General features: G+C 38.8%; 1 protein-coding gene across 5 annotated transcripts in view; it reads left to right on the top strand.

The window, feature by feature from the left end:
* The window catches only part of szt2 (SZT2 subunit of KICSTOR complex), a 179,931-nt gene that overhangs the window by 122,463 nt on the left and 32,639 nt on the right, over positions 1-24,829 (top strand). For 4 of the 5 annotated variants that reach the window (XM_052011099.1, XM_052011102.1, XM_052011101.1 and 1 more), the window contains 10 exons: positions 1,383-1,515; positions 2,926-3,053; positions 4,456-4,503; positions 8,301-8,440; positions 8,946-9,128; positions 14,856-15,126; positions 16,143-16,222; positions 16,489-16,614; positions 22,034-22,236; positions 24,528-24,603. In XM_052011099.1, the coding sequence (XP_051867059.1) occupies positions 1,383-1,515; positions 2,926-3,053; positions 4,456-4,503; positions 8,301-8,440; positions 8,946-9,128; positions 14,856-15,126; positions 16,143-16,222; positions 16,489-16,614; positions 22,034-22,236; positions 24,528-24,603 (1,388 nt within the window). The remainder of the gene's footprint in view (positions 1-1,382; positions 1,516-2,925; positions 3,054-4,455; positions 4,504-8,300; positions 8,441-8,945; positions 9,129-14,855; positions 15,127-16,142; positions 16,223-16,488; positions 16,615-22,033; positions 22,237-24,527; positions 24,604-24,829) is intronic. The other variant, XM_052011100.1, reaches the window with a different exon arrangement.

Genomic DNA, 24,829 nt, shown 5'->3' on the forward strand with positions numbered 1-24,829 from the left:
GGATGACTTGGTCTGCCAGTGAATAAGGCCCTACCTAAATCTCTGGACTAACTTCAGATGTTGTGGCTGAGTTGCAGATTGGATGGACAAAATTGATGATGAAGGAATATTTAATTTCTATTCCAAAAACTGCAAAAGTCAGTAGAACAGGCGGCTGGAATCCCGGTGGGAGCGACGTGGGGGGAAAGGGGGGGGAAGCGTAAGGCCCCTGGAAATCAGGATTGCTGAGGTTGTCCTAAACTCCAGTTCAGCAACTTGGATAATCTAGTTCACTGCAGTGGAAGAATGAATTTGCAGGGTCTGCATTTTCTGCAATGTCTCAATTTAAGTTGGGCACTAGTAATGAAGTACTGTGAGTGCTGCAGTGCCAAGAGAAGAATCCTTGAAAGCTCTCTAATGTTGACTTAAATAGGATCCTACAATATCTGCTAGCTCACTAGAATTAACCTGAAGGGTGTTTGATTCTCTCAGTTTAAATAAGAAGAAGTGGAACCTACTTTCAGGGTTGCTGCATTAATGACAGCATAACTAACTGCAGTTCAAATCAACGGTGAAATGTACATGGCTGGATGATAACTCTGCAGATAAACACAAACCTTAGATTATTACAGGTCATTAATAAACGACATTTGAAGGAAGATTTACTGATTTGATTTCATTTTAACTTGACAGTTATGGGTAGAAATGCTTTAAAATCAAATAATATTCTTACCTGTAATTCCAACCATTCAGTCTTGATAACGATGATTGAAGATTCCTTTACAAGCACAATAGCATTTAGTAGTTTGGTATAGTTCTGTTCACGCTTCAAGGGGATATTGATGACCCCTGGGTTACAGCTGTTCAGGTAACAGAAATTCACCCTTACAGAATTCACAAATCACTCCCCAAAAATTTGAGATGGGGAGTAAAATTTGCTCTTGGAATTTGTGTGTTTAGGGGTGGGGGAGTAAATAAATCAATACAAAATGTATTGACACATGCGCAGATGATGTAGCTTCGCATTACAGAAAATTACGATAAGGCCCATTTTCTAGGAACACAACCCTCCTCCTCCTGTAACCTTGTAATGCCTATATTTGTTATGTGTTCCAGTCAACCCCTCAGAATTCCAGGAAAGAAAAGTGTGGGACTTGCCCTGTATACCATTGATCCTTCTATTAGATGTGCTAGAGTGTCCTGAACTTCCCACACTTTTTTAAGAGAAAATATTTTACTTTCTATTGGCACTTACTCAGAGTTTGTCATATTGGGAATCACAAACTTTGATCTACTCATTAGTCCCAATGTTCTGGGTTGAAATCCATTACATTGACATGATTACTCCATTGAAATGATTGGATGTCAGGCTATCTTGTATCGCCTCTCATTTTCTCTTGCAGGATGTCCGTCAGTACAGCAGTGCTCTGTTAATATTGGCTCCCGGTTTCTACTGAGCTCCATTCTCACTGAGATTGTGAATTTGGTTAGCAGCCTTGCCACAGATACAACAGTTAAGATCTTTGAGAAAATTAGGCAAGTTTCATTGTTCTTGTGATATTTACTGCAGTGGTTTAATATTATGTTTTGGGACTTATTTTTTCATCACAGTACGAATTCAAGTTAATGCAATGTACAATAGTGCTGAAACATTCATGCCTCTGGAGATGGGGAACAGTACTTAAGATATTGGTCTAGAAGTGATAACATGTCAGAAGGCACAAGCTAAAGTGGTGCCAGATGGAAGGATGGTGGTGATGATGCTCTAGTAGCAGTTATTACATTGCCCACACAGCCCAGAGCATTATGTACAATAAGCCTCCCAAGAGTGAATGGGGACAAATTATGTAGAGTATAAGGCATGGAAAGAAGTAATTTGTCCCAGCTGCTCCATGCTGGCATTTATTCTCCACTCACGTTTTTTGTCAACCTTCCTCATCTAAATCGATATCCCTCTCCCTCATAAGTTTTACCAGACTGCCCCTTAAATGAGTATATGATTCATCTCAACCACTCCTTGCGGTAATAAGGTTACATATTCTGACCACTAAATAAAGAAACAACTTCTTCTGAATTCCCTATTGGATTTCTTGGTGACAGTCTTGTATTGATGGCCTCTAGTAATGCTTGTGTATTTTCATCCATTTACAAGGGCAAATGTTCTTTCTGTATTCATACTATCAAAACCTTCCAGCATTTTAAGGACTTCTAACTTGATCAGCCATCAGCCATTTCTCAAGAGAAAAATAACCCAGTCTGTTCACCCTTTCCTGATATGTACACCCTTGCATTTCTGGTTTATCCTTAAACCTTCTCTGCACCCTCTCCAGTATCTCTGTAACCTTTTTATAATATGGAGGCTGGAAATGTACATAGTACTCTTAAGTGTGGTCCAAATAATGCAAATTTAGTGTAACTTTTGAATTCTACTCCTCTAGAAATAAACCTGATTGTTTACAAACATGAGAAACTTAATATGCAAGGTGATTCCTTCTGCATGTAATGGGAGGATGACGTGGCATCATTAATTGGCAGCTGCATAGCATCAAATCTGCTGCTTGAATGGAAATCATCCCCTCCATTCCCCCTGTCCTTGCTGAGATTATTGGTTGTGCCTTAAACCTTCTGGGGTTCTCTCACTGGTATTTTCTTCCTCAAATTTCCCACCTCCCTCTTTAAAATCCAACATGGACAAAACTTTTAGCACTCCATCAGTGGTCTAGATCATGCTGGCACAGGTTTGTCACCCAAACCCAAGCCTGAACATAATCTGAACCAATGGCATGTACCAACAAATTCCAGTCCATTAATATATAGACATCACCATCACTGTTTGATAAAGACTTCAGGCTTCTGCAGCCTCAGGCTTATTTATTCTTAACGTAAGAGGTAATGCTTTTCTTTTAATCAAAAGTTATCCGTTTTCCCCCTTTCTTTGTATGATAGTTCTCCACATGGTTCCACTTTCCTGCCATATTCGCTTAGTCAGCATTCTAGTACTCGTCCTGGTGCAGCTAGACAGTTCATTCTGATTGGACGGAATTTCCACCAATGGCGTTGCAGTACTGAACAAGGTATTGATATGTCTGAAATGTTATTGTTTAGTTTGCATCATCTGCAAAATCAGTTATCTTGTACAGATTACTAATCCATTGTGATCAGTGTGGTAAACAAAATTTAAGAGCACCCAGGTGTTAGGTTACTACTTGTGATAAAGATGTCCACTGCATCTCTTTCATATTCTCAAGTGTATTATAATATTTGAATTGACTTACTTTAATACAAAGGAGGGAGTTTGAGGAGATGTAATGTTGAGACCAGTTGTCATACAGCCAGTGATGGAAATAAAATTAGAATCCTAGCAAAGCGCTATCAATTTTTAAAGAAAAATGCATTTTAGATATTACCATTAAGAAATGGAGCTTAGGTTCCAGCCCCCAGGGAGGAATGATAACTTGGTTCCTTCATCGGAAGAAGGGGCGGTCTGTTAGATATTCCTTTCATTGTGGAGCAACAATGTTCATCAATGAATGACAATCAAAAAACTGCAAATAGAAAGAGAAAATACTGGAAACACTCAGCAGGTCAGGCAGCATCTGTGGAAAGAGAATCTGTTAACTTTCTGGATTGAAGACCCTTCATCAGAACTTCACCAGTTCTGACCAAGGGTCATTGACCAAAGCATTAAATCCGTTTCTCCTTCCATAGATGCTTCACAAAATAGGTGTAATAAATTTTAGAAGATAACGTCTTGAGCATTAAATCAACTCACTTATATATCTTATTACTGAGTAGAGCCTCGCTTAGTTTTTAAACCTATGTATACTCATGTGTCCTGAGTGCTTGAGTGTAGTTTGACTATGAATTCTTAATGCTGAGTGTTTCCATCATTTTGTTTTTATTTTAGTTCAGAGATGGTCCCCTCACTTCCTAGTGGCTGTTAATTATGATGTGTGGAAGACAAGAGGGGGGTGGGGGAGGGGGGGGGGGAAGAAAGTCCATCTAAATCTTTCAGTACATCCAATTTGAAATTTACAGAATACATGAAAAAGATTCTTTGCATTAAATAATGATGTGAGCCTTTCTTGCTGAGGAGTCAGAATTTTTATAATGCTTAATAAATTACATGCAAATGACTGAGGAATTATCTTATCCCAGCCTGTTTCAGAGTCTCATCCCAAAAGAAAGTTTAACAATAGATATATCATGACCATTTTGACACTAGGTATTCATGGGAAAGCTATTTAATTGAAGCAATCAATCAGTTTGATTTGTTTTCACACACAATAGGTATAATAAATTTTAGAAGATAAGGTCTTGAGCATTAAATCAACTCACTTACATGTCCCATTACCGAATGAAGTCTTGTTTAGTTTTGAAACTTGTGTCCTCGTGAGTGCTTGAGTGTAGTTTGACTGTAAATTTTTTATGTCATGCTCTGCTATGCTGTGCAACTTGTATTTTATGTGCCTGCAGTTGACTGTGATGGTGATGAGAGCAGACCTTTGGTAAATAGTATCAAACGTAAGTCTCACCAGATCATTTTTATGGTGATATTGGTGGTGGGTTAGACTTGTTAAAGAACTTCAAAATATTCAGCTGTTCAGAAAGCAGCCATTTATCATCATAATTCATGTATCTCACTGAGGCCGGAAGTATGGGTGTCCATACTGCAAGATGTATAATGATGTCTGAAAGTGTCATCCACCTTCCCAATCAAATCTGACCAAGTGCAGACAGGGCTCTATTGAAGATCTCCACAAATATATCTAGCATTGGAGTGCCATGAAACTGCAAATTGACCAACATTTCCCACTTCTGACTACTGTGTCATATTATTGTTTGCACCAAGGAAGTCCATCAGCTGTGTTAAATGATGAGGACTACATTAAGATTGTAACTTTTCTACATCCCTCCTCTGCTACCAAAAAATCTTGTTTTGCCAGTTCGATTCAGTGAACATAGAACAGTATTACAGCACAGGAACAGGCCCTTCTGCCCATGATGTTGTGCCAAAATAATTAAGATAATGATGCCAAATTAAACTAATCCTTTCAGCCAGAACATGGTCCATATCCCTCCATTCTCTGCATATTCGTGTGCCTATCTAAGAGCCTTTTGGATGTCTCTATCGTATCTGCCTCCACCACCACCCCTGCCAGTGCATTCCAGACACCCACCTCTCTCTGTGTCTTAAAAAAAACTTGCCCCGTACATGCGGTGAGGTGCCGGAGGACTGGAGGATAGCTAATGTTGTTCCGTTGTTTAAGAAAGGCTGTAACAATGAGCCAGGAAATTATAGGCCGGAGATCCTGACGTCAGTCATGGGTAAATTATTGGAAGGTGTTCTGAGGGACAGGATGTATAAGTATTTGGATAGACACAACTTGATTAGGAATAGTAAACATGGCTTTGTGCATGTTGTCTAACCAATCTGATAGAGCTTTTCAAGGAGGTTACCAGGAAGGTTGATGAAGGGAAGGCCATGAACGTTGTCTACGTGGATTTTAGCAAGGCCTTTGACAAAGTCCCGCATGGGAGGCTGGTCTGGAAGGTTAAGTTAATTGGTATTCAGGATGAAGTAATTAATTGGATTCAACGTTGGCCTAGCAGGAGAAGCCAGAGAGTGGTAGTAGATGGTTGTTTGTCTGATTGGAGGCCTGTGACTAGTGGTGTGCCGCAGGGATCGGTGCTGGGTCCGTTGTTGTTTATCATCTATATTAATGACTTAGATGATAATGTGGTAGACTGGATCAGCAAATTTGCAGGTGACACCAAGATTGGAGGCGTAATGGACAGTGAGGAAGGTTATCCAAGCTTGCAGAGTAATCTGGACCAGCTGGGAAAATGGGCTGAAAAATGGCAGATGGAATTTAATGCAGATAAGTGTGAGGTGATGCACTTTGGGAGGACAAACCAGGGTAAGACCTACATAGTAGGGCACTGAGGTGTGCAGTAAAATACACCTGGGAATACAGATCCATAATTCCTTGAAAGTGGCATCGCAGGTAGATAGGGTCGTAAAGAGAGCTTTTGGCATATTGGCCTTCATAAATCAGGGCATTGAGTATAGGAGTTGGGATGTTATGTTGAAGTTGTATAAGAAGTTGGTGAGGCCAAATTTAGAGTATTGTGTGCAGTTCTGGTCATCTACCTACAGGAAGGTATCAATAAGCTTGAAAGAGTGCACAGAAAATTTACATGGATGTTGCCGGGACTTGAGGACCTGAGTTACAGGGATAGGTTGAATAGGTTAGGACTTTATTCCCTGGAGCGCAAGAGAATGAGGGGAGATCTTATAGTGGTATACAAAATTATAAGGGGTGTATGCATGCAGGCTTTTTCCCCTCAGGTTGGGTGAGACTAGAACTAGAGGATATAGGTTTAGGGAGAAAGCTGAAATATTTAAGGGGAACCTGATGGGAACTACATCACTCAGAGGGTGGTGTGAGTGTGGAATGAGCTGCCAGTGGAAGTGGTGGATGCGGGTTCAATTGTAACATTTAAGAGAAGTTTGGATAGGTACGTGGATGAGAGAAGTATGGAGGGCTATGATCCGGGTGCAGGTAGATGGGACTAGGCAGAAAACCAGGGTGGTGTGGACTAGATGGGCCAAAGGGCCTGTTTCTGTGCTCTAGTGCTCTATGACTCTACATCTCCTTTGAACTTAATCCAGGCAGCATCCTGCTAAACTACTTCTGCACCCTCTCCAAAGCCTCCACATCCTTCCTATATAATGGGGCAACCAGAACTGAATGCAATGCTTCAATTGCGGCCTAACCAGGGTTTTATAAAGTTGCTACGTAACCTCCTGACTCTGGAACTCAATGCCTCAACTAAGAAAGGTGAGCACGCCATACACTGCCTTTACCATCCTATCAACTTGTGTGGCTCCTTTCAGGGAGCTATGGACTTGGACCCCAAGATCCCTCTGTACATCAATAAAGTCAAGAGCCAAAAGTGTAATCTGAAAGCCTGCAAGCTAAACAACATCCCAAATGAAATGTTGACAAATTGTGGGCCATATCTTGCCATATCCATGTCACCGAGTTCCAGTGCAGCCACAATGCCGAACAAATTCAACCCAACTTCACAACACTTAAGAAGTATCAAGACAAGCATTTGAATTACCAAAGCATGGAATTCTACGGACCAAGTGCTGATAAATGGGATTTGTATAGTTGGGTACTTGATGGTCAGCACGGATAGGGTGGGCTGAAGAGCTTGCTTCTGTCCTGTATGATGACTCTAACCAATCAGCTTACTTACAGTTATAACCGAATGGAAGGAGCTGTCAACCCTGCTATAACACAACGTTTGCAGATCCTGTCCTCTGATGCTTGGCTTTGGTCTTGTCATACCACTTGACTTTGGGTCTTGTACTTAAAATGACACAATAGGGGGCCCAGGGTTCCATGCCAGCTCTCAGGGAGCAATTTCATAAATCCCATTCTCCCTCTCCTTATTTCCCTTGTACCACTGCAACTTGTTCTCTCTCTCACACATGCCTATCAACCCCAGCCCCTTTGATTCTTTGTCATTAACCTACACTGCAGGGTAATTTACAGTAGTCAACTAACCTACCAGCATATCTTTGGGGCGTGGGAGGGAACTGGGTCACCCGGAAGAAACCGACATGGTCACGGAGACGATGTGCAAAGTACGCAAGTACAGCACCCAAAATCGGGATCAAACCTGGGTCCCTGGAGCTGTGAGGCAGCAGCACTAACTGCTGCACCTTGTTACAGCCTCCATACAAATATGGACATGAGCTGAATTCAGTTGGTGGGGTACAAGATGACATGGAAATTAGGGCAGTAATTAACTGAATATGGCATCAAAAAACCCTAGTAAAACCAAAGTCTGAGGTTGAAGAGGGAAAACTCTCCAATAACCAGAGCAATATCTGGCACACAGGGGGATGGTTGTGGTTATTGGAGGCTAATCACTTCAGCCCCAAGACATCACTGCAGCATCTTGAAGCTTCATGGATATAGACTGGAATATTGATCTACTTTTTTTTTATATAGAACCATCCCTTGGAGTGAATTTATATTTGTCCTTCACTTTTATTCTTCCTCATGCTGCTATAGTTAACCTTATTGGAAATGAAAATGCAATGCATAGTTTATCACTCTGGAATGACATGATGAAAGTATCATATGCTGTGATATCTAATGTGCTTTCTTAATTTTACATTAATTGTTTTTGCTGTTTAGATGAAAATCCATTTTTTAATGAAAAGGCAAATGGATTTCCCATGGTTTTATGCTGTCTGAGTACTATACCTTTTCCCTTTCTCTCATGAAAAATATATAAAGCTCACAAAGGATTTCAGAGGTTTGAGGCCGTGGAGTTCAGCACTACGGAGAAATCAGGTGATCCTTCAAGTCCAGGAATTAGTGCAAGGGGTATGGTTCCCCGGCAGCGATTTCTCATAATTGACATCATTGACAAAAAGGTACACACATCCATTCTGGAAAAACCATACATAGTCCCTTAACTCCTACTGTAAGATTAAGGTAGTGAAATTCTTTAAACATTACTGTTTGTATAAAACAGGATTTATTTTTTGGCACACATGACAATTTTGAAAGTAAGATTATTGTCTGCAGCAATTCTATCCTATACATTTCCTGAAGAAAACAGAATACTCTTTGTAAATCATGCCAATATTGACTTATTTTTAGTTTATATTGGAATTGAGAAACACTGCAAAGGTAAAGTAAGTCCATCAATATTGATAAAGGGAAATGATAGGTTAATGTTATAGGTGCAAATATTTTTCCTGAAATGCTGAAGCTCTATTCTTATTAATGGGTGTTGGTGGCTTTTCTGTCATTTCACAGTATTTGCAGCCATTTATATTAACATGTTTCTTTCATTGTCCCTTTTTAAAACGTACTCTACTCTATTTACCATGTAATCTGTTTATGCATGCTGACGTGCTCTCATTTTGCTTCCAGCTGATTTTGTATACCTATAATTGGTCTGTGGATCTGGGAGTGTCATTGAGTCGAGAATTGGTTCGTCTTATCCAGTGGCAGAATGCACGCTCTCATGTGGTGCATTGTCTCCTCAGTCAAAAGATGGGGCTCTTCCATCACTACTGTTTTGCTGATACACCAGTATACGATGAATCCAAACAGGTAATGCACCTTATGGTCATTATAACAAGAATAACCTACATTCTACAGGCTTATAAACACATTAAATTTATAAATCATAGTTATCAAATAATTGTATATACCAGTGCACTCCTTGTCACCATCCACAAGGTTGTACATAAAGTGAATATCATTCCTTGAGGAACATGTAATGTAGAAGTATAACAGGTAAAAGGTGGTTTGTGAATCTGACAGGGGGTAAAGGAGATTAAAAATCAAACTTCTGCAGGAACACAGTGGGTCAGGGTTATTTGAATACAAAAATGGAAAAAAAATTGTTTAGTAACCACTTGAATGAAAGGAAGACCTCTATGCCTGAAGTGAATGAAAGGTGGGAATTTGTTCTGACTGTACAAGTATGTTAATGTATGTGTTATGCTTTGATTGCTGTTAGGCTATGAACAGTTTGGAAAATGCTTAAACCAGCAGATAGTAATGAACTGAGTAGTTTTCTGCTCTCTGAAGATTTTATTATTTGAGTAAATAGAATCAATGGAAAATAAAATTCTCTCTAAGTAACCTAAATGACTTCAATATATAACAAGAATGAAAGCAGTATATTCTGTGACAGCTCAAAATCAAGAGTAAATGGAAGATTGAACTTGCGATGTGATGCTATTCAAAATTGATGAGTTTTGTTGAACTACAGTTAGATGGGCATACTCAGCAGCCAATTTGCCGCGTACAGAAAATGAGTAAATGACTAATTAATCTCACGTGGTGACATTGATTGAGAGAGGAATATTAGCCAACACACCTGTTCCACTTCTTGTAGTGTAATGGGATCTGCACCCAAATGCAAGCCAAAAGACTGAACCTCCATCCATTCTTTGCCTCAGAGCCATAGAGAACCAAGTCTAGGTCTGTGTTCAAGACAAGAGTTTGGTGTGACTGAAATTCTGTAATAAGTCACAGCCAAATGAGAGAGAAATATGATATTTCTTTGAAATTCTTATATTAATCTTTAATCATCTTATTAAGACTAAATTGCAACACAAAAGTACCTCGAATTCATCATTAATTTGCCCCACTAATTGAAGGAAGGACTCATCTGAGAAATGTCAGATGCCACTCTGACCCTGGATTAGATTCTAATAAAATGCTAGGATTATGGCTATCAAGATATGTAAAGTTTTGCATGGAACTGGATCTGAGCCTGTCTTTGGATTGTCCCGTGCTAGAAACATAACTAAAATTGTTATAACAATTATTTATGTGGCTGAGCACAGGTACATGATGTCCCTTGGACTGACAGTATGTATTAAATGTCCATATCCTATTCTCCATTTCACATAGTTTCTGCCTTAAGTATGGAAGAGTAACTGAAACTTAACCAACTCAAATTTGCATCCTAAAGTAGATCTGTAAAATATTGTTGGTGAAGGAGAAGAATCAAAACATGATTACTAGGTAATTTGCATCAAGATTCTCTTAAGTTACAGAAAATGCCTCTTAACTGTGAGCTATAATGACATACTGGAACAGATGGTATGGTTTTTGAAGCATGCAATTTTGAAATTAATTTAATAATGTGTTGTACAAAAGAACTATGTTGCTTAATAAAATTGTTCAGAATTGTGCAGGTACTTGCCCTGAAGGGGGTGACAGGGCAAATGAGCATGCTGCTAACAGCCATTGCTGTGCATAGGCATTCCAAACATTGATCAGCATGACGGTAACTTGTGATGGCAACCTGCTGTTAGGTGCTGTCAGCATACATTAGGGACAGTCTCTGAATGTTAACAGTTAAATGGGAAAAATCCTTGCCATGGTGACCACCTGTTCAAAAAATGTCAGTGCACATCAGGAACACAAGCCGAACAATAACAAAGACCAGAGTTGTGACCTTGTCAATCCATAACATTCTGCACCAATATGTTCCATCCTTTTGGCAGGCATACATAAACAAGCCTAGTTTTATTCTGTACTATATCCATTTTGTCACCAATATACAATTCATGCAACATTATTCGACCTCTTACCCAGCAAGAAAATCCTGCCAAATATGACTTTGTATGAGAGAGACTCTAGGGAGCCCACGTATTTTGTATTTTTGTTGTTAGACAAAGATGTTACCTTTTTGCAACAAGAGCCTAAGGAAGAGCAGATTACAATGTTTTGTACTGTATTTGCTGCATTATAACTGCATTCAACTAACAGATTAGTACCATAATTTTATGCCAGTATCCATGTGTGGTTCTTACTTTGTGAAAAAGACAGCCAAAGAATTGTGTCATATTGTGAGCAGTTACACAGTTACTGAATTTTGTTTAAAATCTAGAAAACATTGTGGAACTTTCAGTAGTTAGCAGAGTGCTACTGGTGTCAGGAGCTAAGGAGTTTCTGTCTGTAAATCCTGAGAGTTATCAGTAAAAAGGCAAAGGCACAGGTAGCAGAAACAATGAACATTATGGATCTAGAAAAAAGCAATTAGTAGAAAAGAATAAGAAGTGCCATTGAATTGTCTGCTGATATACAGATAGGGCAGGCCAATTGTACTATTCTAGCAAATATTGATGAGAGGAGATGTATATTCCTAGTGCATGATCTAAGAATTGGCCAGATATGATTTGTTTTTGTCATTATAGTTCACTTTTGACTGTGTAGCCAATGGTATGCAGACAGCATGCTCCCCAACTGAGAGGCCAGTCATCTGAAATTGGGACCCTGTCATTATTTCAATGATTAGGTGAACTGCTAGCTTGTGTTGCTTCCCAAAGAGATTCCTCATTGCCATTAATGAATGTTGTTCCACTTGCATCAGGTCCATGCAGGGTGGAGGATGAAAAAAGGAGTGGGTTGCAGGAACCCTTGGGAGTTCTGTGGAGCCAGGAAGAGAACTACTGCTCCTGGCATAAAACTTTAAAAGAATTAAACATGCTCTCTTGATGAAAACCTCCTGATGGGCTGCTCCAGAAAAATTTGAGTGCGAGGATAGGAGAAAACACATTTTCCGCGACAGTCCTAAAACTGAAACTTGACTTCTTGTTAACAAATGGAAGTAACCTAACACTGATTTTAGGTGGTAACCCAAGACACCTGAAAATTGTCCTAAACTAGTTTTTAGGTCACACTTTCCAAAACTGGTTATTTTTGCCTCTGTTTTATGTCTGGAAAGCAGGTGTAATAAGTTCCATTTTTTGTCCTGATAAATGGTACTTATTATTATCTCATGATGCAGTGTCTTTCCTGTAACTGCATGGATAAGCAAGCATGTTATATTTTCCTGCAGCTATAGATGGGTGTAATTCTGAATGCTGTGTTAAATACTGGCCAGTAAAAATTACTACCAAGACACGATGGAACTGAGGACCATTTTCATTTGTCACTGGATTTTATGAAAAAAAAACCAAAATCTTGCTGCCAGTTTTTGTCAGAAACCTCCGAAGGTCCTGAAACAGTTATTACCTGATCTGATCGTATTGACAAGTAGCTGGTGTATATTTTGAGATACAAACTGATTTGAGCTTCAGTCAGAAATTCTTAAGCAAGGTAGTGTGTTGATACGTTATAAAACTTGAAATAGTGTTGACTTCTCTTCACTCCCAGACAACAGGATGTCTTCGAGCAGACGTTATACAACATGCTGATCTGTGTGAATCTCCCTGCAGCTGGTGATGTTCATAAGAGAGCTCACATCACAGTGCTGGACACTGAAGATGAATTTGCTTTCAAGGCATTCCCAGTTGAGGTCATGCACTAAATGCAGCTTAAGGGTTAAAGCAGGCAATGCTCCAGATGGTGTTCAGAGATCCAGTCAATAACAAACATGAATATGGTTGGAGATTTATATTAGGAACTTGAACACTGATATATGGTATTGATTTACCCAATCTAGATATTGGTAGAATAAGAGGAAGGATACCTAATGCAATAGTCTTATGTTGTAAAGCAATTTCAATCTTTGTTATGTATGTGAGCTTATGAAATAGGAGCAAGAGTAGGCCATTTGGCCCCTTAAGCCTGCTCTGCCATTCAGTAAACTCATGGCTGATCTTTTGTTTCATGACCTATCCCCACATCCCTTGATTCCTTTAAAATCCAGAAATCTATTGATCTTAGTTTTAAATACAACCAATGACCGAGCCTCCACAGCCCCCTGGGATAGATGATTTCAAGGATTCACCAACCTTTGAGTAAAGAAATATCTCCTTATTTCAGTCCCAAATAGCCTTCCCCTTACTTTGAGACTATAACCCATGGTCCTAGACTACAGAGGAAACATCCCCCCTGTATCTAGCCAATTGAGTATGTTTCAGTGAGGTCACCTCGCATTCTTCTAAACTCTAAACTACAGAAGCCTAGCCTATACAACCACTCATCATATGACAGACCTGCCATCCCATGAATCAAAATAAAACTGAAAGTGCTGAAATGCTTAGCAGGTCAGGCACCATAGAGTCATATAGCATGAAAACCCAACTCATCCACGCACACTGTGTTGCCCAGCAAGCTAGTCCCATCTGCCCATGTTTGGCCCATGGCCTTCTAAACCTCTCTTATCCATGTATTTATCTAGATAGCTTTTAAATGTTGCTAATGTGCCCACCTCAACCGCTGTTTTAGGGCAGCTCATTCCGAATATTCCAAATGCAACCACCCTTTGCATTGAAGAAGCTGCCCCTGACGTCCCTTTTAAATCGCTTGCCTCTTTTAAATCTCTCACCACCTATAGAAAGAAAAATAATGTTTCAGGACCTAGATTCTTCATCAAAACTGTTGAATCTTTGGTGCACTCTTTTCCTTTTTCCAAGTGTATCCTTTTTTGAGTACAGAGACCAAAATTCCTTATAATACTCCAGAAATGGTCTCACCAAGTCTCTATACGATTGTAGCAAGACATCTTTACTCTTGTACTCAAGTCATCTTGTAATAAAGGTCAACATGCCATGTTCCTTAACTGCCTGTTGCACCTGCATACTGGCTTTCAGTGACCGTGTGCAAGGGCATCCAGGTGCCTTTGAACATCAACGTTTCCCAGTTCCTTGTAATTTAAAAAAAGTTTCTTTGGTACAAAAATAAGTATTATTATTTGTATCATAAGTAATATTGTTTATAATCATATTTGGTATTGGTTCTTGACTTTTCAGTCAGAGCACATTTCCTTCAGATATAAACACATATTTTCTCTGTACATTATGATGGGAATTTTTGAACCACAAGAATTGCCACAGGTTGTAAATCTTCAAAGAATCTAAATTTCATAAAGGATTGTCAAGTCTGAATGCTTAGGGAGGTATTGAAATGGTCTAGCAGTAAAATACACTAGCATAAAACTGATTTTATAAGGTTTAAATCTATCTATAGTTATTGTGATGTTTGTATTCTCTCATCCACTCCCAACTCTTTCTGCCAATTCCAACTGGATGATGTAAGTTGCTGTGAATTTTTGAGTAGCTGGTTGGAATTCAGAGGGTTGTTTGGCCTATTTCTCTTTTCCTCCTCATCTGCAAATCAATGGGTTTGACTAATAATTGACAAGAGCTTCTCTCCCTTTAACTGATGCCATAGGTTGAGACGCAACCAATTCTTTTAGTTCTAATGAGCTTTCAACGAATTAAAATTCTGCCAGTTATAGTCTTTGCAATTAAAATTGGTTAGAAATTGTGCTCTACAAGTAGACATACATTAGTAATTTCCATTGAAATGTAATTAGTCTATGACTGGAATCATTCTTCTTTCATTCTCGTCACCTCTTTGTCCAAACAGGAAGCAAATCCATTCCTTCATTCCACATTGGAAGCTGATTCGCTAATCAAGAGCCCAACTCCCCCACCAAGTAAGGAACAAGGACGGCTGAGCTCAACAAACAGGAGTCTTCCAGCTCTTCACTTCCCACCAGAGATTGTCCCATTTGATGAAGCACTGCGTGACATCACGGTGCCTAAAGCAATGAGGCAGTTGCATGATGCTGGGCTGTCTGACCCAGTGTCCCGCCATGGCACACAGTTCCTGGAAATCAAAAACCTGGAGCGGAGAGGTGAACAAGATACAGAAGTTGCAAATTTTTTATTATATATTATGTGCATTATATTATTGTGTCATGTATATTGTATATATACAGACATTATATATAATACATATTACATAAAATTATCCAGTACACATCTATTTTTGCATGTGATAAATTAAGGAATCACCTTTTGCTTGCAAGTGAGAACAACTTGATAATCCACAAGCAACCAAATTGTGTTTGAAGGGCAAAAAAAAAATTGCATCCTTCCGTATTAATTTTCATACAGTGAGTAATCACTGAGACAATTCAAACTATAATTGCTTATAAGTTCTGTGTCACTTGTACATGAGTGTCATTCACTTTGGTTTCTGCGTCTGAGTGATAAGCCTGTGTAAATACATGATGTTTTATTGAATTTGTGTTACTTTGGTTCCTTTAGTCATTCAGAGTAGTTTCAGTGCTGTCAACTCAAGTTTACTGAAATCTGCTTTTACTTACCATCACTTGAGTCATGTTGCTCTATTGCAATGGTTTTCCTATAATCTTTAATTATCTTTCCTGAGAATTTCTACTGTACAAAGACTATGGGACTGTTTCTGGCCCTGGAATGTATTTTTTTCCACGTTCATTGGAGATTAATTTTCTAATACTCAGTTGTCACTGAGTTCATATTGTAAGTTTTAATCGCATATAACATTTGTCAACTTTTATCTACACTCAACTGAGCTTATTGGATATTGCATAGAGCAATGTTAAGCAAATGCAGAAATTTTAAGGTAAAAAGGGCTGCTCATTGGAGATAAGGTTAGGTAATCTAATACACTGACACTGTTATCTGGACATTTTTTTAAATTTTAATGAATCTATATCAGTACCTTGAAGGTCATTTACGGTTACTTTATCTGGTGATGTCGAGCTGGATTGTACATGATATCGGAGCAAATGCTTCAATATTCAGGTCACCTATGTAATGTGCTAAGTTAGTCCTTTACAGGATGTACTAGTTCTAAATTGTGTCCTGATTTGTTTTTCTCTTTCAGAAATGGAGAAACAAATGAAAATTGAGAACCTATTTGTGACGTGGCAGCAACGTTCTGCGCAGTCAAACATGCCCATCACTGTAAGTAACATTCTGAAACAGTTGGAGAAATGTCTTACTTTCCTCATTTATTGGATATATCAATTCTTCTTCTCTCTCCATAGATGCTGTCTGATTTGCCAAATGTTACCAACATTTTCTGTTTTGTTTTCAGATTTCTAGCATCTGCATTTTGTTTTAGTTTTTTAATGGTGTAGTGCCTTCTTGATTATTTGCAGGTCATGAGTAATTATACTGTGAAGTTAGAAGTAAATGCAGTAACCTTTCCATGTTTATTTCTGATTTAGGTGGGTGATCTGGACACGCTGAAACAGTCTTCTCGACTTGTTCACTACTGTGCCACGCCCTTGTTGTTTGATCCCATTTTCAGGCACCAAATCCAGGCAGAGCAGCAGGTTGGATCTGAGGGAAAGGTAGGTCTGGGGTGTATACGTTATAAATTCATGTTGGTATTTGGGGCAATTTGAGTTGGTGACTAGTTTGTTTGCTCTGGAGTAAGTAGGAAGTGGGAGGATCCATACCTTTTAAAAGTGTAATGAGGGCCTGTATAAAGGTTAAAGTTAGGAAAGAAGTGCAATGTATTAGGGTGAAGAAAGGAAACAGGGAAAAGAGAAACCTGAAGGAATGAATGAGCAAGTCTTAGAAATGAAAGAAGTTGTGAAGGAATAGGGAATGTTGGAAGATGGATGGGACTACACTGTATTAAAAAATAACTGACCTTGTTGGAGGTAAAAAAAAACTAATTGTGTATAAAAGATCAGTCATGCCATGCCTAAGAACAAGTCACCATCTGTTAGAAATCGAGAGTTTGCTGAAGCAAAACATGAGCCTCGAGTGCTGCAAAGAGGCAATGAGCATCTGCCAGCACATAAGCAGTGCCATGCAAGAGAGTTGCATAACTTTAACCATTCCTGTATTGTTATTTTCAGAGGGATGTCTGTGCCTTGAGTCAAGTTGAACACTTGCTGTGTATTTAGGAGATTCTAAATATTTATTTGATTATTCTTTATTTATCCAACCACTGTGGACAACTAAAATTAATGGAGGCATATTCCTTGAAAATAAAAATCCAAAAAGAAGCAGTTGATCTTGTGCATCTCATCCCAAGTAATATTGCTATTTAAATTACCTACTCTGAAGATTATCACATAGTGTACTACTCTGAAGATTATCACATAGTGTACCAAACAGAAGTTTATTTTGGATCTGCCAAGATGGATGTGCTGAGTGTTTCTCCTGTCCATGAGCTGTAACTATATTAATCTGGCATCTTCACTCTAGCACAAGGATAACTGGTATTAAAAAAATGGCATTGGTGCACTGTTGAGTCAGGATAGGTGGGTGAGCAAAATAGAAAGGATTCAATCTGAAGAACACTGTAATAATTCTGATCTGGATGTGTTTGTTGATTCAGTGCACCTTGAATAGGGAGGTGTTCATTGCACTGAACAAACAGCACTCACTTTTGTGAACATAAACATGCTTTCATCCATGCTTGTAGATTTATTGAGCATAATATTTAAGTCAAGTGTAATGTTTTGGTGGAATCCAAAATCTTCCCTGAAATGTATTTCTATTTCATATCTTAGATTTATTGTTGCCAGAATTTTACCTACATCAACATTCTTCCTTAAAGAATTGTATCTATTCTTACCCTCTCAACCCCAGTTCAATTCATTTCTCATTATATTTGTTTGAATTTGCATGTAAACTATAGATTGGTTCAGAGTTATACATTTTTATGTGAACTACATTCCCTGTACTGAAAGTGACTAAGAACTGCATTGAACATGCAATAACACCCTTCCTCTACGTCCTCCAATTACTCTTCCAATGTATAAATAGCTAATAATTACTTGGGTTGAGATCTCTCCTTGTTACTTTCCTTTTGCCCTAAGTTTAACTCCACTTCAACACTGAACTCGTGTCCTTGTCTACTTTACCCCCTGTCATCATTGAGCAGACCTTGCCCATCTGATTCATCACCTGCTGTTTTGACCCTATCTTCATTAAACCACTGATCACCTAACTTCTCTTCCTGTCTTCCGTGCCAGCTAACATTGCAAGTGGTTCTTTTTCCTCAGTCATTGCTTCCCTCTTCAAAGCTCAAAGTGTAAACAATGGTCTAAGCACAAAATGTTATACGAAGCAATAAGATAAAGATGGTATGACTGCAAATAGAAACTTATTTCTCATGTAGCAGCGTTCTAATTGGAAGCAACAAAAATTGAAACAAGCTCTAACTGGGCACAAAGGCAGACACAGAATTGTTATCCCTGTAAGAGTTTTTCAACAAGTTCCACTCAACTATCATTCCTATCCTTTCTGGCCTACATTGTCTCTCACTTCCACTCTGCCTTAATTTAAAATTCATATTCTTAAGATCCTAGAGTTTGCATGCCTTTGTGGCTAACTTTGTAACTTTATTCAGCTCCCTATTTAGCCTCCAGTGTATCATTCCTCTTCAACACACCAATGACAATTGGCATTTCAGTCAGCTAGACCTCACACTTTGAGGTTTCCCCTCTCAACACCTCAGTCTCAGTCACGGAGTCGTACAGCATGGAAGCAGACTACTTGGCCCGATGCATCTATGCCAACCATTGGGCACCCATCTGTATTAATTCCATCTTGCAGCGCTTGGCTCTTAATTTTCTCTGTCAAGACAATTCAAATGCTTGACTAGACACTTCTAAAATGCTCTCAGCGACTCTGCTTCCACCACTCTCTCAGGCAGTACGTTCCAGGAACTCACCACTCTCTGGGTAAAAAAGGTCCACATCAGATCCCCTCTAAATCTCTTACCCCTGACCCTAAATCTGTCCTCTAGTTTTATCTACCCCTACTATGGGGGAAAATTTTCCTGTGGTTTACCCTATCTATGCCCCTCATAATTTTGTATATCTCAATCATTTGAGGCATAGATAGGGTATTTAGTTGGAGTCTTTTGTCAAATACTAGAGGATTGGAGCCGCCTTGAGCAGGACTGCAGAGATTTGATCTGATCTGTTGCTTGTGGGATCACTTGGCTCTGTCCGTTTTAGTCTCTTTTTGCTGCTCATGCGCATGTAGTCCTGTGCTACACCTCCCTCATTTTTAGGCACATCTGGTTCTGTCCCCATTCTGCAGTCCTCATTGAACCAATACTCATTCCCTGGCTTGATTGTATTAATAGAGTACGGAATATACTGAGCCTTAGGGGGTAACAGATTGTAGTGTTATACCTTTCTGTTGCTGCTGATGGCCCACAACTCCCCATGGATGCTCAGCTTTGAGCATGACGGATTTAGTGTAATTGTAGCACCACCAATGTGATGGAGGGTGTCCTCAGTGTGAATTTAGGACTTCATCTCTGTAAGGGCTATGCATAATCTACCAGTGCCATTCTGGACAGGTGTATCTACGACAGGTAGATTGGTGAGAACAAGGTCAGATAGGTTTGCCCCTCATGTTGGTTCACTCATTGTGTTCCTGGCTCATTTAGTTGTGTCCTTCGGTTCTGGACCACTTTGGAGCTTGGTGAGTGTTGGTGCTTGCTACCAAGCCACATTTGGTTGGATATTGAAGTACCTCCCACCCCTAGAATGCATTCTGTGCCTTTGCTAATTACAGTACACTGATTCATCAGCTGAGTAAAGATGGTATGTGGTAATCAACAGGTTTCCTTGACCAGGTTTAACATATCTTCCTATACACCATAACTTTGTTTCAAATACAAGAAAGTTACAAGAGTTTTGTCTGTTGCATTCAGATAAGAACCACTGATGTCCCAAACTCAGTCTCTAGTACTTCAATCAGCCTGCTCATCTTCATCATCATCATCACTCCTCGTCTTATAGTTTCTATTTAATCAACAATTTAGAATTGGAAATTGGTGGCTTCTGCTCTATACAGTTAGGGTTTATGAAAGCTAAAGTAAACTACATTCTATCAACTTTTTTATTTATAGCATTCTCAAAACAAAGAATGTTTGTTGTGGCTGGCTGTCCTTTAGTAAATTGGTTTAGTGTTTTCCTTCATTGAATTATTGCTTTGAGTTAAAGTTCACTCCTTCATGGTTTCAATTATTTAACCTATTACTGAAACAATACTATTGACGTTAGGCCAAAGGACGTGTAGTTTTCCTGATTAGGCTTATTGGTTTTAATTTATAAAATAACAATATTACAGTAATTGAATAATGAGTCTGTATTTTCCACTTCACTGAATACACGGAGTACCAATAATGACTATTTTCTGTGGCTTACTGGGAATCAATGTTTCCCTTTAAATGTTAAGATGAATCAAAAAAAAACATACATACAATTTCAAAAATGAATTTCTGTTTACACTTGATACTTGCACGTGAGATAAAGCTGCTTAGATGGGATGTTTACTTTGGATCTTTATAAGCAGGCATTGTTCCAAATGATAGGGCCACAGATAAATCAGGAAATTTAAACTTTTCTTGCCTACTTTGTGGTAGAAGGTCTAGATTTTAAAAAAATCAAGACAAACATTTAAATAATCACATTGGCCAGGTAAGATTTCAATGGACTTTTAACACTAAAACATAAGACGTTCTATAGGAGCTTGACAGGGTAGATTCTATAGGGATATGTTTCCAGTGAGCAGGGTTTTAAGATTGAGATTAAGAGGAACTTCTTTTCTGTGAATCTTTGGATTTCTCTATCTCAGAAGGATGTGAAGGTTGTGCCATTAGGCATGTTCAAGGCTAGAATAGACAAATTCTTGGATTACAGGGGAGTCAAAGGTTATAGGGATCAGGCATTGGATCAGCCATGATTTTATTAAAAAGCAAAGCAGGCTCATGGAGTTGCATAGCATTTTCCCACTTCTATTTCTTATGTTCTTGCATTTTAGAGAAATTCACTGTACATTGTCAAAGGAAATAAAGAATTTTGACTTATAAAGCTTTTTGCATCTTTTGGGAATCCCAAAGCACTTAACAATTTGTGAATTGCTTTTGAAGTATAATGTTATATTATCAGAATGGATTTCATTTTCATAAAATGCTATACAAGAGATAACAAAAATTAAGTTCTGGTGTAACGAAGGGAATGTGGCTTCATGGTTTGCCAACAGAGAAAAAAAAATTACTTGAGCATGAATGGTTTTTGGATTTGCTGAATTTGGATATTGTGGTCCTGCTGGGATTTCTTTAACTTTTCATTTATGAAAAGAATTTGAATATAGGTACAAAAGAGTTGCATTGCTCTTTGTCAATTTTAAATTAGCAGAAGTTTGTAAGAGGATGTAGACTGGTTGGTAGAGTGGCAGATGCAGCTCAGTGCAGGGCTGTGTTTTCAATGTTAACCGTGGCAAGTGCTGACACTCTGACCTCTAAATCAGAAGGTTAAGCAAAAACTCTGTTCTACAATCTTAAACAGATAACCTAGGTTAACAATACAGTGCAGAATCAATGGAGTAATACACATTTCAGAGGTGCTGCATTTCTGCTGCAGTGTTTAACCAAATGTTCAGATGGCATAAGAAAATCCAAAAGCATTATTTTGGAAAAGGTTCTCCAGATTTCCTAGTCAATATTTAATCTTGAACTGATATCACCAAATAGAATATTTGGTCATTTTCTTTAATCTCACTGATGACTGTGGGACCCAAATTAAGTGCAACATTTTCCTTCATTTAAACAGTAACATTGTTTCAAAAATACCTCATTGGCTTTGTCACATACCAAGGTTCAAACTAATAATACAAAAATATAAGTTTCTTTTTCTCCTGAAGGCCCACTTTTAAGCAAAGATGGACTGTGATTTTCTTGTCTTCATAATTTCTGACTTCTATATTTCTTCTGATCGCCTCTCTCTCTAGAAGCGGCATCGTTCGAGTGACTCCACAGCATCAGGGAGAGACCGAAGCCACAGCTGTGATTCTGTGGAAACAATGCCTTTCAAGCTGAAGGAAGAGCAGTGGCTGGGCGAGATTTCCAATGCATTCATGCAGCAGTATATTCAATATCTACAGAGCATGGGCTTTATCCTCGTGCAGGTCCGCCCACCTTCTCCTACAAGAAAGTAAGAAAGAAAGCAGCTTAATATAGGCTGGCAGAATTGTAACCCAAGGTGTGTGTGTGCAGTTCATGTAATAGAAACAGTGCAGTTACTACAGTCTCGGTATGACCCATTTAATTAAGACTCTTGTATCTTTGCTTTCCATTGATGCTGATGTAGCCTATAAATGTGTGTGCATTTTCTTACAGCACACTGAACTGATACTGTGAAATGACTTAATCAAGACAGTATCTATCCTCAGAAATGAGTAAACAATACATTGCACTAATATACTCCATGTAATTCATTCATCTAAATGTTGGGTAAAGTAAATGATATTGTAAATATCCTCAGTACAAACTGAAAGAAAGCCATTTTCCATTGGCTTTTCCTTTTCTCATTATCATATTTTCACAATGCAATGGAATGAAATAAAATATGATGATCGGAGTGGAATGTGGTTAAACCTGAATGGTAGAACGGATAAGAGGAGGAACAAATCAGGTATCTTCTACTTTGAAAAGTAGTTTCAGCCCAGTTGCATTCAAAGTAGAATCATAGAATTGTTTAGACACAGAAGGTCATCTAGCCCAAAGAGTCTAATATTAACTCCTGGTTGACCATCTCATTATTCTTTCCCTGTAGCAATGCAATCTATTCTTTCTCAAGTGCCAAACCAACTCCCTTTTGAAGGCACCGATTGAATCTGTTTCCTCTGTCCCACCACCAGTGAGTTTCAGGTCACAGCTGCCCTCTGAGTTTAAAACAAAAAATGGTTCATCAAAGGAGAAATAATAACTCGGGCTTGTTCAAGATCCAGGGAGAAATAATAACTGGGTCTTCTAAGACTGGTGTGAATTAATCACTGTTAATTTATAAACCTTACTTGTGTTACAACCCATGATTTCCAGTTGCATCACCATAACAAAAGAATGTTTACATCAAATTAATTCCAAATTGCTACTGCCATTTTTATGTGTTGCAACTATGCACCAACTGCTGCAGGTTCCTCTGTGTGTGTGTGTGTGTGTGTGTGTGTGTGTGTGTGTGTGTGTATATATATATATATATACACACACACATATGAAAAATTAAAAATAATCTATATGTGTGTGTGTGTGTATAATACAAGTTTCATATCCTTTAATAGATAAACATCTTGTAATGATAGGAGCAGGGTTTCCCTACCACTATCTCCAGGTTTTTAATAGAAATAGCAATTATCAAAAAAGAAGTTCTGCTGGACTTGTTTTACCGGATTCTGTTTCCAATTTCATTATAACCTACAAAGTAATAATGGAATTTGTGATGTTTCAGCTGTTTCTGCTCAAGCTGCTGTGACTCCCTGATAATCTGAATGATTTTGAATTACTAGACCAGGTTACTCAATTTTTAGTTCATTTTTCAGGATGCAGCATCCACTGGGTTGTATTCCCATGCACTGGCACCCATTTGCTAGGAAATCCAACATTTATTACCCATCCGTCATTAACCCAAGAAGATGACAGTGAGTCACCTTGAACCATTGAAGTTCTGATTGCAGGTACTCCCACAATGTTCAGATGAAGGGTCTCAACCCAAAACATTGACTGTCCATTTCCATCCACAGATGCTGCCTGACCTGCTGAGTTCCTCCAGCATCTTGTTTGTTGCTCCAGATTACAGCACCTGCAGTCACTGTGACTCCCACAATGTTGTTGGAGAGGAAGTTCTGGGATTTAGACCCAGTGACAATGAAGGAACTTTGATCTATTTCAAAGTCAGGATGCTGTGTGATTTGAAAGGGGACCTGCAAGTGGTGGTGTTCCTACCGATCTGCTGCCTTTGCCCTTTTTGGCGGCAAAGGTTGCAATTATTGGAGATGTTATTGGAGTAGGCTAGACAAGTAACTACAGTATACTTTGTAAATTGTGCACTGAAGACACAGTAACCCAATCAATACCCAGTTGTTCCCTTGCCTTATTGTAGCATTCACTTACCTCTCTTGATGGTCACACTGCATTTCCTCATCATGCTGACTCATCCAATTGCCAAACATGACTTATGCAACATTTTTCTGTTTTGCCCCCTGTTTAAACACATTGTTGTGTGTTGTAATGAAAGATACTTCACACTTGCCAATGGGCCAGTTCAATTTTATTCCAGCAGCGCATCTCACTCCCAAATCAAATGTTTCAAGTCGATTACTTTTTCTAACAATCATTTTCATTATCACTGTTCAGATTTTCGTCCTGTTGGACTGCAGCACCCAGTTCTTTGATCGCTTTGTTGTAATACAGATACCCATATCACATTTGTGGGTTTATTTTTTTCAGTTTGGGACGGACACGGCCAGTGGATTCGAGATCTGTAACTTCTTTCCACAAGCAGAAAAGTGATGATAGTCCAAAGGTGAGCAGGGGAGAATGTTCACAGACTAGTTCAATTCATTATCTGTGAAGTCCTAAAATGTTTGTGATGGTGTTAATGATAAGTTGCTCAGAGTCATTGAACATGATCTGTTCTGTTACTAAACAAGTGCTCACATTTTCATTTTAAGCAGGTTAGCATTTTCTGTAAAGTAACAGAAATAACATATGAGGTGATAAAATGTTCATTCGTTAATATTGCTGACTGT

This window comes from Pristis pectinata, chromosome 3 (genome assembly GCF_009764475.1).
Source record: "Pristis pectinata isolate sPriPec2 chromosome 3, sPriPec2.1.pri, whole genome shotgun sequence".
Classification (NCBI taxonomy): Eukaryota; Metazoa; Chordata; class Chondrichthyes; order Rhinopristiformes; family Pristidae; genus Pristis; species Pristis pectinata.